Source organism: Suncus etruscus, chromosome 8 (genome assembly GCF_024139225.1).
Source record: "Suncus etruscus isolate mSunEtr1 chromosome 8, mSunEtr1.pri.cur, whole genome shotgun sequence".
Lineage (NCBI taxonomy): Eukaryota > Metazoa > Chordata > Mammalia > Eulipotyphla > Soricidae > Suncus > Suncus etruscus.
The window spans coordinates 48,414,372-48,428,516 of record NC_064855.1 but is presented as its reverse complement, the minus strand read 5'-3'; the positions used below and the strand labels follow the sequence as shown (position 1 = coordinate 48,428,516).

The 14,145-nt window shown below is 37.5% G+C and overlaps 1 protein-coding gene across 3 annotated transcripts in view; it reads right to left on the bottom strand.

The window, feature by feature from the left end:
- Positions 1-14,145, bottom strand: part of PDS5B (PDS5 cohesin associated factor B) — a 194,594-nt gene that overhangs the window by 85,158 nt on the left and 95,291 nt on the right. For all 3 annotated transcript variants that reach the window (XM_049778744.1, XM_049778746.1, XM_049778745.1), the window contains exons 11-13: positions 9,661-9,806; positions 3,090-3,241; positions 910-1,023 (exon numbers count right to left, since the gene is read on the bottom strand). In XM_049778744.1, coding sequence (XP_049634701.1) covers positions 910-1,023; positions 3,090-3,241; positions 9,661-9,806 — 412 coding nt within the window. The remainder of the gene's footprint in view (positions 1-909; positions 1,024-3,089; positions 3,242-9,660; positions 9,807-14,145) is intronic.

Genomic DNA, 14,145 nt, shown 5'->3' with positions numbered 1-14,145 from the left:
ATGTTTCTTTCATATCTACAATGCCAACTGTTGATGTAGGCATCCAAAAGTATTTTCAAAATGAAACAGGATCATAAAAGTGTATTCGTACATTACCCTTACGCCATACTTTCAAACTAAGCTAATGCTACAGAGCACAAAAACACAGCTCCTACTGCCACCATCACTCAAATCAGTATTAGGTGAGAATAAGGTAGGCAGCAGTGTTTTTATAATAAAGATTTTTCTAATGCTTTAAAGAAAATACAAACTAAGCAAGAAAATAATATAATTTCCTAATATATTAAAGTTGAAATAAAAATCTATTTCTAAAAGATCTGAAATCATGGCATTCAGTAGAAAATATGCCATTTGTAGCAACTGGGGGTTAGAAATGAGAGGGCCAACATCTATGGTGGAGGGAAATTTTCAACCAGGAGAAGAAAGTGGTGCTAAAGAGTGGTAAAGTGTTGTGTTTGAAACCCTATTAGCAACCATGCAAAAATGAAAATTAAAGGGAAAAAAGAGTGCCTCTGGTAGAAGCATATTGGGTAGGTGAAAGACAAAAAGAGGATGAAGGGGCTATTGGTATACACTGGTGAAGAGATCAATGTCGGAACACTGTACACCTGAAACCCAATCATAAATAATATTGTAATTTCAGTGTCTAAATAAAAAATGTTTAAGTAAAATAAAATATCTCTACTTTTTAATTGCTAACAAAAATCATTGGTCAACTCATGCTGATAGCAATATTTTTTATTTTACAGCAGTACATTCTTAAAATAATTCAATGTTTATTGTGTCTGACAATTAAAATATTTACATTATATAAATTGTTTACATTTACCAAGTACTATTGTTTATTTTTCCCTACAAAATCTAATATATTGCAAACAGAAGATTCTGAGTTTGACATTTGAAACATACTTCACAGCATTTAAATCCAGTGTGGCATACAAGTAATATAAACACTTCATCCGTTCTGTAGTTTCCAAATTATGGGGAACCATGTACTGAGCAAAGATTCGCTCGACAAGCAATCTACAAAAGAAAATAGAAAAGATATAGTGCTAATTTGTTAATTCATGTATTAAATTTTTACATAAAATTCCAAAATACAGTTTCTTTTTTTGAGTAGAGATAAAAATTCCAATAAAAAGATCTTTCAGAGCTAGAGAGACAGAGAAAGTGAAGAAAAATGTTACAGAGGCGGGGAGGGCAGAGAGGGAAAATGGGGGCAATAGTGGAGGGAAATGTACACTGGTGAAGAATGGGTATGTACATTGTATGACAAACTCAATTATGAACAACTTTATAACTATGTATCTCGTGGAGATTCCATTGAAAAATGTACTAATAAACTTAAAAAATCAAATTAAAAAAATAAATAAAAGGCTTTTGGAACCGGAGCAATAGCACAGTGGTAGGGCATTTGCCTTGCACACGGCTGGTCCAGGACAGACCTCTGGTTCGATCCCTGGTGTCCCATAGGGTCCTACAAGCCAGGAGTGATTTCTGAGCACATAGCCAGGAGTAACCCGAGTGTCACTGAGTGTGGCCCCAAAACAAAAACAAACAAACAAAAAAGACTTTTCTATAATAAGAGAGAAGTTTAAAAGGATTTAGCTGGATGCATTGGAAATAGTTCAACAACCAGCTAAGCTAACAACCCTGAGAAGCCCCGGGTAAATTATGTCAAGGGCTCAATTTCCTTATGTGAGAAATTATGGTTAAAAAAATTATATATACACATATATAAATATGTATGTATATATATACTTATATATGTGTATATATACAATATGTATTTATAATATTGTAAATATATTTTGTGTGTATATGTATATATACATATATGTGTGTATATATACATATATATATGTATATGTATATACACAAAATCAAGAAACAAGAGAGGATAGTAAAGATGCATTTGGCTGACGCCAATTCAATACCCAACAATAATACCAGGTTCCCTAGTATATATCCCTTACGTCCCTCAAGCACTGTCAGGGTGGCCTGGGTAATCCCCCAGCACCAGAGAATTCAAACATTAGTGCATTCTTGTGTTTTCACATTGAGCCACTAACCTGACTGCCCAAAATTCACTGAGAGGGACCTTCTCCAAAGCAAAAAACACTAGCAGAAAACAAATACCACAACCCTTCCAAGAAATACAAAACATCTGTAAGTTAAAAGAAAGAAATTTCTAAGATTCTTTGAAGCTTTCATAGTGGTCATCAGAGGGGGGAAAATGCCTCCACTATATCATCATGCAAATCATCATCATAATGCAAATTTCTGTGCATCAAGGTTACACACACTTGAGTCAGAAAAACTTTAATTCTATACTTTAACTGCACTTTTTTAGTCAATATACAGCAAGTTTAGTTCTTTACCTCTTATATGACAACTAGTTTATAGTCTGCCAGAATCAGCTGGATCTCATCAATTATGTTAATAAGGTCAAACAGGATTTCAAGTTTGACTACTCAAGGAATTAGAATTCATATACCATCTAATCTTATGCAGGAACACTAAGACTATATTCTGATAAAATGTTTTTATGTAAATCACAAAATGCCCTTTTAAACATTTTGACATTTTTATTTAAACTGTCTTGTCAAAAAGTTTATTTTTACTTTTATTTTAATTCAAAAAAAAGAGGATCCTTACAGCACACCTACCTACAAAATAAAATTTATCCTTATACACATTTTCTACAGTTCAAGGGCTGAAACTTAATAGCACAGCGGTAGGGCGTTTGCACACTGCTGACCCAGGGTGCATGACCCGGGTAAGACTCATGTCATCCCATATGGTCCTCCAAGCATGCCACAAGTGATTTCTAAACACCGAGCCAGGAGTAACCCCAGAGCGCTGCTGGTTTTGGGCCAAAAACTAAAACAAAAAAATTATTGTTCAAGTTTAATATATTAAAATGAATGTGTAAACTGCACATTTTGCTCCACTTATGTCTTTTGTGGAAACTAGATACTAAAAAACTTAAGAAAGGAGTTTAAAATTATAAAGAGAATAGCATTTAAGACAACAAATCAACAGCTTTGTTAGCACCAAAAATGTTACATATAGTATCCTTAACTTACCGATCATCGATACTATTTTGATAATATATGTGAAGCAATTTGTCTTTGATCCATGAAATCTGTTTTGCAGCATCTTTTCCAGCTGCTGACTGTAAAGCATATTTCTTATAGATCTGGGCAAGTCCCATCATGGCTTCTTTGCGTACTCTCCACTTAAGAAAAAACAAAAATGCTTTCATGTTTAAAAATACTTCCATTTATTAAATTTAAGAAAGTTTAAGTTTGTCTTTTATTTTATACAAAGTATTTTTCATGAAGTCTGTTAGTAAATCACTTTTAAATTACTACATAAAAAAACCAATAATCATTATTTTATCTACTGTATAAGTGTTTTTATATAGTAAATATATCACCCTTTAAAAGTAAAACTGTAATCTACGTATCATCACTTAAAATTGGTGACAGAATGCTATCATATTTTTAAAAGCAAAGGTAGTTCATTAACTGGATAAACTATAATACAACCTATGTAATTTTTTCCTAAATTATGTCCATATTAATCATACTTATATCAATAATGGTGATTATAATCATTTGGGGGAGTGGCTTGCCTGGAGAGGCTCAGAGGTTTTCCTGATGGTGCTTGGGGAATCATTTGGGATGCCGGGGATAGGTCTGCCTTGTACAAGGCAAGTGCCCTACCTGCTGTACGCTCTCTGCAGCCCCAATAGTAATTAATTTAGACAGTACAGATATATGTGATATTGATTAATGCTGCATTAAGGCAGGCACATAAATTATTTTTGTAGCTGTGAACTAAGTTCAAATATAATAACAATGTATGCACTACTTTCTCAAATACATTTTGCTTCAGAATATCTAACACTTTTTTTTAACCTTTAAGTGGATTTATTGCAATATTTTACATTAACACAGTCCTATAAAAGAAATATTTAGCACTTCATAGATGTCCAGAAATTACTTTCCTTTGTCATATATATCAATATTCTTCCCTTGTCTTTTCTTTCCATTCATGAAATTAAGGTCAGTTCTTAAGGGATCAAGAAATAGTATAGTTGGTAAGATGTTTGCCTTGCCCACTCCACATGCCAGGATTTCTGGGTGTTTGACTGGTATGTGGGGGGCTCTGGGCAGGACAGCTAGCCACAGGTCCCCTGGGCTGAACTCCTAGTCCAGGGGGCCAAGATCCCCCCAAACCTGGTGGGTCTTCAGGGCCACGCCTGGTTAATCGGGCCCTGGGGGGAGGCGGGGGAGAAATCCCGCCCTTTGCATCCCAAAACTGCAGAACCGCGCGGGGGCGCTTCATATATTCATATATATTCATATATTACACTTCATATATTAAGTGTATTCCTACTGTTATGTTACTTTTTACGTATCCAGAATCTTTATTATGTATCGTGCCCTTTCCCACATCCCTACAAAGCTCTTTTTTATTCCTTTACTCTCTATCCCCCCCAAACATCTCTAATCTACATTACTCTTTTTAATCAGTAGTGTACAAGCGTTATCACAGACCAAAGCCGTGCATTGTGTGTAACAACCCCAAACTGTTTCAAGATACATAAAATGGACACGTATTTCTTTAGAATATTTTGGTTTTTTTTCTCTGACAGCTATAATTCTTACTAAATGTTGTCTTATATAGTGACGATTCTAACCGCTTTTCTTCTTCTCTTTTTGAGCTGTTTAACAAGGAATCTTAGAGAAAGAGTCCCCCAGATTAATGCTTATGATTGAACCATAATTGTTCTTATCACCCCCTATGGGCCAAGAACACCACGTGGCATTGCTCCTTTTTTGCATAGGCACATTAAAATGGGAAAATACTATACATATAAATAAGATCCTATCTAATAGAGATTGGTACAGACTAATCTTATAGTGCAAAGGGACCTTACACCCTGAACATTGACATAACGACCTGGCACAGACCTCAGAAGAAAGGGCATTCCCCTGAACCAGGGAAGCCATCCACAAAACATCCAGGCTGGTCTATAGCATCACCTGGAAGCAATCCTCTACCAAGGAAGACTCTACACTGCTCAGACATTGTCCTGCTCAAAAGAGACTTCCATTAACACTGAGAAGACTTAACAACAACAACGATTTGCTTACAGGACAGGGCTCCCTGCATTGCCCTTTGATTGTAAGGTGAAACCAGAGGACGCTCCACATCCTGACTTCAATGTTGGATATACAGATTCCAGGATCTTAAATACAGAAGCTTGATACCAACAACAGAGACTGTGTGAAAAATATAAGTGTGTTGGCACTACAGACAATGTCTTGGATTGGACGATCTAGCTTGCCTGGAGCCTAGAGATGGTCTTGTGCCAGGAACCTTCAGGGGTCGGGTCTTTTTGTATTTAGGCCAAGGTTATTTCTTTCCATGTCCCTCATATTTTGGTGGGCCTATACAAACAACAATTGCCACTCTAACACCATTTTTGCTGTGCTCCTTTGACTCTAATCCTTAAAAAGAACCCAGTTAAGATTTGAGGTCAACTTAAGCTAATATGCATGAATATGGAAATGTAAAAAAAAATGCTATGCCTGTAATGTTTAAGGAGTTATGTAAGTTTTATGGCTTTAGATTGCCTTGTGTGCTGTTAAGAAATATTATAGTGTGTTACAATCTTAATGTTCTTTGGATGAAATTTCAAAGTTGGGATATCAGCAAGGGGACTTCTGAGAATTATGTTATGTATTGTCCTTCCACTGTAACTTTACCTTGTCCTCTTTCTTTGCATCCTTGTTCTCATAATTACAAATAAAAAATTAAAAAAAAAAAAAAAAAAAAAAGATGTTTGCCTTGCATGTGGCCAACCCAGGTTCAATCCCCACTGTCCAAAAAGCTCCCTGAGCATCACCAGGAGTAATTCCTGAGTCTAGAGTGATTCCTGCATATTGTTGGGTGTAGCTCAAAAATAAACAAAAAGATCAGTTCTTAAATTGTATACACACAATCCTGAGTTCCATCACTAGCATCACATGACTTCACACATCTGGTGGCCCACATAATCTCTGGGTGAGAGCAGTTGATTGGTTCCAAACACTGAACCACCAGGTGCACAACAGGTTGAGTTACCAGAAGTAGTCCTGGCATCTGAAGCTTGAGAAGCCCCCACACCCTCCAATTAAAAAAAAATTCAAAAGGGCCCGGAGAGATAGCACAGCAGCGTTTGCCTTGCAAGCAGCCGATCCAGGACCAAAGGTGGTTGGTTCGAATCCCGGTGTCCCATATGGTCCCCCTTGCCTGCCAGGAGCTATTTCTGAGTAGACAGCCAGGAGTAACCCCTGAGCACCGCAGGGTGTGGCCCAAAAAAAAAAATTCAAAAGCCTTCATCATAAAATAAAAACTCCATTTAAAGAGAAATTAAATAGCCTATCCCATTTATTATAGCTAGTTAATTATTCTTTGATATTCAGTATTTAATGACTGGGGGCTAGAAAGATTAGTACCTAGTTAAGGCACTGGCCTAAACACCACCAGGTGTTAGCCAAAAACTTAAATTAAAAAAAAAAAAAAACAGAAAGAAAAAAAGACTGAATCAAGTGGCTTTACAACTGAATGCAATGATATATGCAGTATATATGAATTATGATTCCCTAGAACATACAAAAACCTAGGCAAATTCCATGTCTTAGGAAAATGATTATTTGACATTTCAAGGGCTGTTATCCAATCCTACTGTAAATGGCCCTTTCCTTCTTTCTGCCTTTTTTGGCCTTTTCAATGTTTTATACCCCAATAAAATATTTTAAAAATCTAGATTTAGGGCTGGAGCAGCAGCACAGTGGGTAGGGTGTTTGTCTTGCATGCAGCTGACTCAGGTTCGATCCCTGGCATCCCATAAGGTTCCCCAAGCCTACAAGGAAGTTAATTCCTGAGTGCAGAGCCAGAAATAAACCCTAAGCATGGCCGGGTGTGACCCAAAGCAAACAAATTTAAAAACAAGTCTAGATTTATCCATTCAAATTATTCTGCTGATTTTGTACATCGGAAGGGGAAAAATATGATGAATTCCTATCATCTATCCCAAACCAACATTATCAAAAAGAAAACAAGACAGCGCAATAAACTTTTTATGGATGAAAAAGTTAAAAACCTAATTTATTAGGCTAACCTAACAACTTTCTATTCTGGTACTGCAGTAATATAACAGTACAGAAAGTAGGTGTTTTTCCCTTGCACATGTCTGACCCAAGTTCATTCCCAGGTACCACAAAAGGTCCACTAAACCAAAAACCCAAAATTATCCCGGAGGGGTCGGAGAGATAGCACAGCGATAGGGTATTTGCTTGCATGCAGCCGACCCAGGATTCCATTCCCAGTTCAATTCCCAGCATCCCATATATTTCACCAGCCTGTCAGGGCAATTTCTGAGTGCAGAGCCAGGAGTAACCTCTGAGTGCGCTGCTGGGTGTGGCCCAAAAAGTAATCAATCAATCAATCAATAAAGTTTAAAAAAAATGATCCCTACCCCTTGATCTACAGAAGACATTTACAAAACATCCAAGGTTGTATATAACATCACCCGGAGGCATTCCTGTACTAGGGACGATCCTACAGCTGCTCTGACATCGATCTACTCAAAAGAGACATCCCTTAACACTGAGAAGACAACAAGAACAATGACCTGCTTACTGGACAGGGCTTGCTGTATTGCCCCTTTATGGTGAGGTTTGTCTATAACATCACCTGGAAGCAATCCTCTACCACGGAAGACCCTACCACTGCTCAGACATCATCCTGCTCAAAAGAGACTTCCCTTAACACTGAGAAGACTTAACAACAACAACCTGCTTACAGGACAGGGCTTCCTGCATTCCCCTTTCATGGTGAGGTGAAATGAGAAGGCACTCCACATCATGACTTCAATGCAGGACATGCAGATTCCAGAATCTTTAATACAGAAACATGAGACCAACAACAGAGACTGTGTGATAAGTGTGTTGGCGCTACGGACAATGTCTTGGAGCGAACGATAACTTTCCTGAGGCCTAGAGCTGGTCTTATGCCAGGAAACTTCAGGGGTAGGATCTCTCTGTATTTAGGCCAAGGCTATTTCTTTCCATGCCTCTCATATTTTGGTGGGCCTATGCAAACAACAATTGCCACTCTAACACCGTTTTTACTGTGCTCCTTTGACTCTAATCCTTAAAACACACCCACTTAAAATTTGAGGTTAACTTAAGCTAATATGCATGTACATGGAAATGTAAAAAATACTATGCCTCTAATGTTTAAGGAGTTACGTAAGTTTGATGGCTTTAGATTGCCTTGTGTGCTGTTAAGAAATATTATAATGTGCTACAATCTGGGGACTTGAGGGAAAAAGTAATTGCACATGGATTCTGTTTTATTTATCTTAACTTTCTTTGGTGAAAGTTCAAAGTTAAGATATCAGCAAGGGGACTTCTTCTGAGAATTATGTTATGGGTGATTGTCCTTCCACTGTAACTTTACCTTATCCTCTTTCTTTGCATCTTTTGTTCTCATAATTCATAATAAAAAAAAAAAAAAAAAAAAGATCCCTGAGAGCAGAATCAGGAGTAGGCCTGAACACAACAGGGTATGACCCCAAAACCAAATAAACATACAAATAGAGTTTTCTATTCCTCACCAAAATTACTCTATGTCAGAAGAACTGAGACAAAGAAGCAGGCAATGGAGAGAATGGGGGGGGGGGGGAAACATTGACTAAAACATTTAATAATTGCCAAATATATTCTAGGCAATATAAACTACCAAACATGATACAGTTCTCTTTCCAGAAAATGATAAATAAGTGGAACTAGTGAATATTCACTCAAAAAGGAAGGACTGGGGTCACAGAATACAAGTTAGAAGTATGAAGCCCTAATGGGTTTAGCTTCGCCAAATTGAAAAGACATCTTTCATTTTCTAGGCCAAAGAAATTATATTCCTGGGGCTGGAGAAATAACACTGCAATGCAGCTGACCCAAGTTCGATCCCCAGCATTTAATATGGTCCCCAAACCTGCCAGAGCAATTTCTGAATGCAGAGCAAAGAGTAACCTGAGTACCACTAGTTGTGCCCAAAAACAAACTAAATAAATTATAATCCAACCAGTAAGGGGACCAATATACCCTTATAAATTTAAAAAGATAAAAACCAAAACCTAAGAGAAGTTGTATTAGAGATCTTGTCAATTAGATACTTATAAAACCAATGCATAGGCTGACCATCTGACCATCAATTAGAACTGTCTCATTTTTAATATGAAAACAATGTTAATAAGAAAGAAAAATTAGTATTATATAAAGCAGGGGTCCTCAAACTTTTTAAACAGGGGGCCAGTTCACTGTCCCTCAGACCACTGGAGGGTCTGACTAAGTAAAAACAAAACTTATGAACGAATTCTTATGCACACTGCATATATCTTATTTTGCAATGAAGAAACGAAACAGATACATATACAATATGTGGCCCATGGGCCATACTTTGAGGACCACTGATATAAAGTAATAAAATTCCCATAATCTTTTAATTACTATAAAGTTTGTCCTGATTAAAGGGCTGATAACATTTAAATATAAATAATTTCAAAAATGAGAAATAGTAATTATTATATCTACTTACCCGTTTGTCTAAAGTTCTCTCTCTTACAAAATTAAGTAAGTGATCATTGACCAAAAGAATATCCTTCTTAGCAGCTGTAACTATAGACACAATAACATCATGTCTAATAGCTTCCTCAGGGTCATGGGACCTCACTTTAAGATATTCTGGAAGATAAAATATGTCTTGATTAATATGGAATTTTATTACTAAACTGTTTTAAGACCGCATCAGAATTTTAAAAATAACAATAAAAAACTGAAAAACAAAGTTAATGTTTTGAGAAATTTAAATCAAGAAAGAAGGGAGGTAAAAGTGGAAGCAAGAAAAAAAATAGGTTCTTCAATTAAAACACATGCAATGTACATCCCCTACCCACATAGAGAACAAGTAGTTTTTTCAGGAATTCTTAGCCCTTTTATTAAACAATCCATAAAATAACTATACCTACATTAAAAATCTCACTTTTGAGGGTTAGAGATATACCAGACTGGTAGGGCACAGGTTTCACATATAAAATCATAAATTTGATGACCAGAACTTCCTCTAATCTAGAAAAGGTTCGCTTTTATTTTCTCTAAATATTTAGCCAGGTTGTACAGGGAACAACTAGTGTATTCAAATTTCTATTCCTTATCTATGGAAATCCTTAAAGAAATTATTGGAGGACTCTGAGGACCTCAAGGGAAACCTTTGCTCTGCCTGTCTGTCTTTCATGAATACCTGAAGCTCTCCTCAGAGGCCTAGGGAGCGCACCCCCAAAAAACGACATTCTGAAGCTGCACAGCAACTGAGTGAGTAAAGTCTGGCTGAGGGCTGCCAGACAAAAGCTGAGCCCTCTGGCCTGTGGAGGCTCTGCCCTGCTGTACCTTTGAGGATTCTGAGGGCCTTAAGGGAAACCTTTGCCCTGCCTGTCTGTCTTTCATGAATACCTGAAGCTCTCCTCAGAGGCCTAGGGAGCACAACCCAAAAAAAACTGTCACCTAGAGTCAGCAGAAGAGCGGCCCCGCTTCACTTCGCAGCCACGCACTGTTTCTAACCAATGAACCCCACAACAACACGCAGAAAAACTAACACTACAAGCATGACAATGGGGAAAACTCCCAGGCAAACACCATGCACAGAGAATGAAGACTACAACTCAGATGACCTAAAAATTTCAAACTATCTGATTAACCTCATGGATAAGGAATTTAGAATAGAAATATGGAAGATGTTTGTAGAACTCAAAGAAAGCATAGATCGATCTGAACAGAACACAAAGAGCAATTACTGACAAATCTGAAATAAGACAACAATAATAACACAACAATTGTGGGAGACCTCAAGATGGCCCTGTCAATACTTGATAAGTCAACCAGACTGAAACCCAACAAAAACCTACTAGCCCTAAAAAGAGTAATGGAAGAAAGAGGACTAGTAGATATATATAGGACACCACCCAAAAAAACCTGGATACAAATTCTTCTCCAATGTACATGGGTCATTTTCCAGGATAGACTACATGCTGACACATAAAACATACCTTCATAAAATCAAGAGGCTAGAAATCTTGAAGGCAACCTTTGCTGACCACAAGACTCTGAAATCAGATGTGAACTACAAAATCACACAGAAGAACTTAAACAATTGGAAATTAAACAGCCTGCTACTGAAAAACTGTCCGACATGAAATCAAAAAGGATATCAAAACTTTCCTGGAAACAAATGATAATAAAGACACAAACTGCCAGAATCTATGGGACACAGCAAAAGCGGACCTGAGAGGAAAATTTATAGCTTTACAAGCACACATCAGGAAGGAAGAAGGGACATACCTGAATAACTTAATGACGCAGCTCATAAAATTAGAAAATGACCAACAAAAGGAACCAAAAATAGGGAGACAGAAGGAAATAACAAAGCTGAAAACAGAAATCAATGAAGTGGAAAAACCAAAAAACAATCCGAAAGATCAATGAAAGCAGAAGTTGGTTTTTTGAAAAAATAAACAAGATTGATACACCATTGGCAAAACTCACAAAGAAAGAGAAACCAGATAACCTGTATTAGAAATGAAAAAGGGGAGATCACGACAGATATCACAGGGATCCAAAGGGTAATCAGAGACTACTTTGAGAAACTTTAAGCTACTAAAGATGAGAACCTAGAAGAAATGGAAAAATTCTTAGACACTTATAATCTTCCACAGTTAAGTAGGGAGGATGTAGCCTATCTAAACATCCCCATCACTACTGAGGAAATTAAAACTGTAATCAAATATCTGCCCAAAAAGAAAAGCCCAGGCCCAGATGGATTTACAAAAGAATTCTTTCAAACCTTTCAAGAGGAGCTACTACCAATCCTAGCCAGGCTCTTCCATGAAATTGAAAAAACGGGAACATTCCCAAACAGCTTGATATCAAAACCAGACAGAGATGCTGACAAAAAAGAAAATTACAGACCAATATCTCTGATGAATGCAGATGCAATGATCTTCAACAAAATCCTAGCAAATAGGATCCAATGCATCATCAAGAAGACCAAGTAGGTTTCATCCCAGGAATGCAAGGATGGTTTAACATCCGTCAATCTATCAACATCATACACAACATCAACAACAAGAAAAATAAAAATCACATGATCATATCAATAGACACAGAGAAAGCATTTGATAAGGTCCAACACCCATTCTTGAACAAAACTCTCAGAAAAATGGGAATGGAAGGAACCTTTCTCAATCTAGATAAAGCCATCTACCACAAGCCAATGGCAAATATTATCCGCAATGGAGAAAAACTAGGAGCCTTCCCTCTAAATTCTGGTATAAGACAAGGCTGTCCGCTCTCAGTGCTCCTCTTCAACATAGTACTGGAAGTTCTTGCTATAGCGATCAGGCAAGAAAAAGATATCAAGGGAATCCAGATAGGAAAGAAAGAAGTCAAGCTCCTGCTGTTTGCAGATGACATGATATTCTACTTAGAAAACCCTAAAGACTCTACCAAAAAGCTTCTAGAAACAATAGACTCATATAGCAAAGTGGCACACTACAAAATTAACACACAAAAATCAATGGCCTTTTTATACACCAATGATGATAGGGAAGAGATGGACGTCAAGAAGGCAATCCCATTCACATTAGTGCCACACAAACTCAAATATCTTGGAGTCAACTTGAAATAAGACATGAAGGACCTATACAAAGAAAACTATAAAGCCCTGCTCCAAGAAATACGGGAGACACATGGAAATAAAAACACATACCCTGCTCATGGATTGGCAGGATTAACATCATTAAAATGGCAATACTCCCCAAAGCATTATACAGATTTAATGCGATCCCTCTAAAGATATCCATGACATTCTTCAAAGAAGTGGATCAAACACTTATGAAGTTCATCTGAAACACCCTCAAATAGCTAAAGCACTCCTAGGAAAAAGGAAAATGGGAGGCATTACTTTCCCCAACTTTAAACTGTACTACAAAGGAATCGTTATCAAAACAGCATGGTATTGGAATAAAGACAGACCCTCAGATCAGTGGAATAGGCTTGAGTTCTCAGACAATGTTCCCCAGACATACAATCACCTAATTTTTGACAAAGGAGCAAGAAATCCTAAGTGTAGCAGGGAAAACTTCTTCAATATGTGGTGCTGGCAGAACTGGTTAGCCACTTGCAAAAAAGCGAATATAGACCCCCAGTTAACATCATGTACGAAGGTAAAATTCAAATGGATTAAAGACCTTGATATCAGACCGGATACCATAAGGTATATAGAACAACACATAGGTAAAACACTCCAGGACATTGAGACTAAAGGCATCTTCATGGAGGAAACTGCACTCTCCAAACAAGTGGAAGCAGAGATCAACAGATGGGAATATATTAAGCTGAGAAGCTTCTGCACCTCAAAAGAAATAGTGCCAGGATACAAGAGCCACCCACCGTGTGGGAGAAACTATTCACCCAATACCCATCAGATAAGGGGCTGATATCCAAAATATGCAGGGCACTGACAGAACTTTACAAGAAAAAACATCTAATCCCATCAAAAAATGAGGAGAAGAAATGAACAGACACTTCGATAAAAAATGAAATACAAATGGCCAAAAGGCACATGAAAATTGCTCCTCATCACTGATCATCAGGGAGATGCAAATCAAAACAATGATGAGATACTATCTCACACCAGAGACTGGCACACATCACAAAGAATGAGAACAGGGCCGGCAAGGTGGCGCTAGAGGTAAGGTGTCTGCCTTGCAAACGCTAGCCAAGGAAGGACTGAGGTTCAATCCCCTGGCATCCCATATGGTCCGCCCAAGCCAGGGGCAATTTCTGAGCGCTCAGCCAGGAGTAACCCCTGAGCATCAAAGGGGTGTGACCAGGAAAAAAAAAACACAAAAACAAAGAATGAGAACAATCAGTGCTGGCAGGGATGTGGAGAGAAAGGAACTCTTATCCACTGCTGGTGGGAATGCCATTTAGTCCAACCTTTATGGAAAACGATATGGAGATTCCTCCA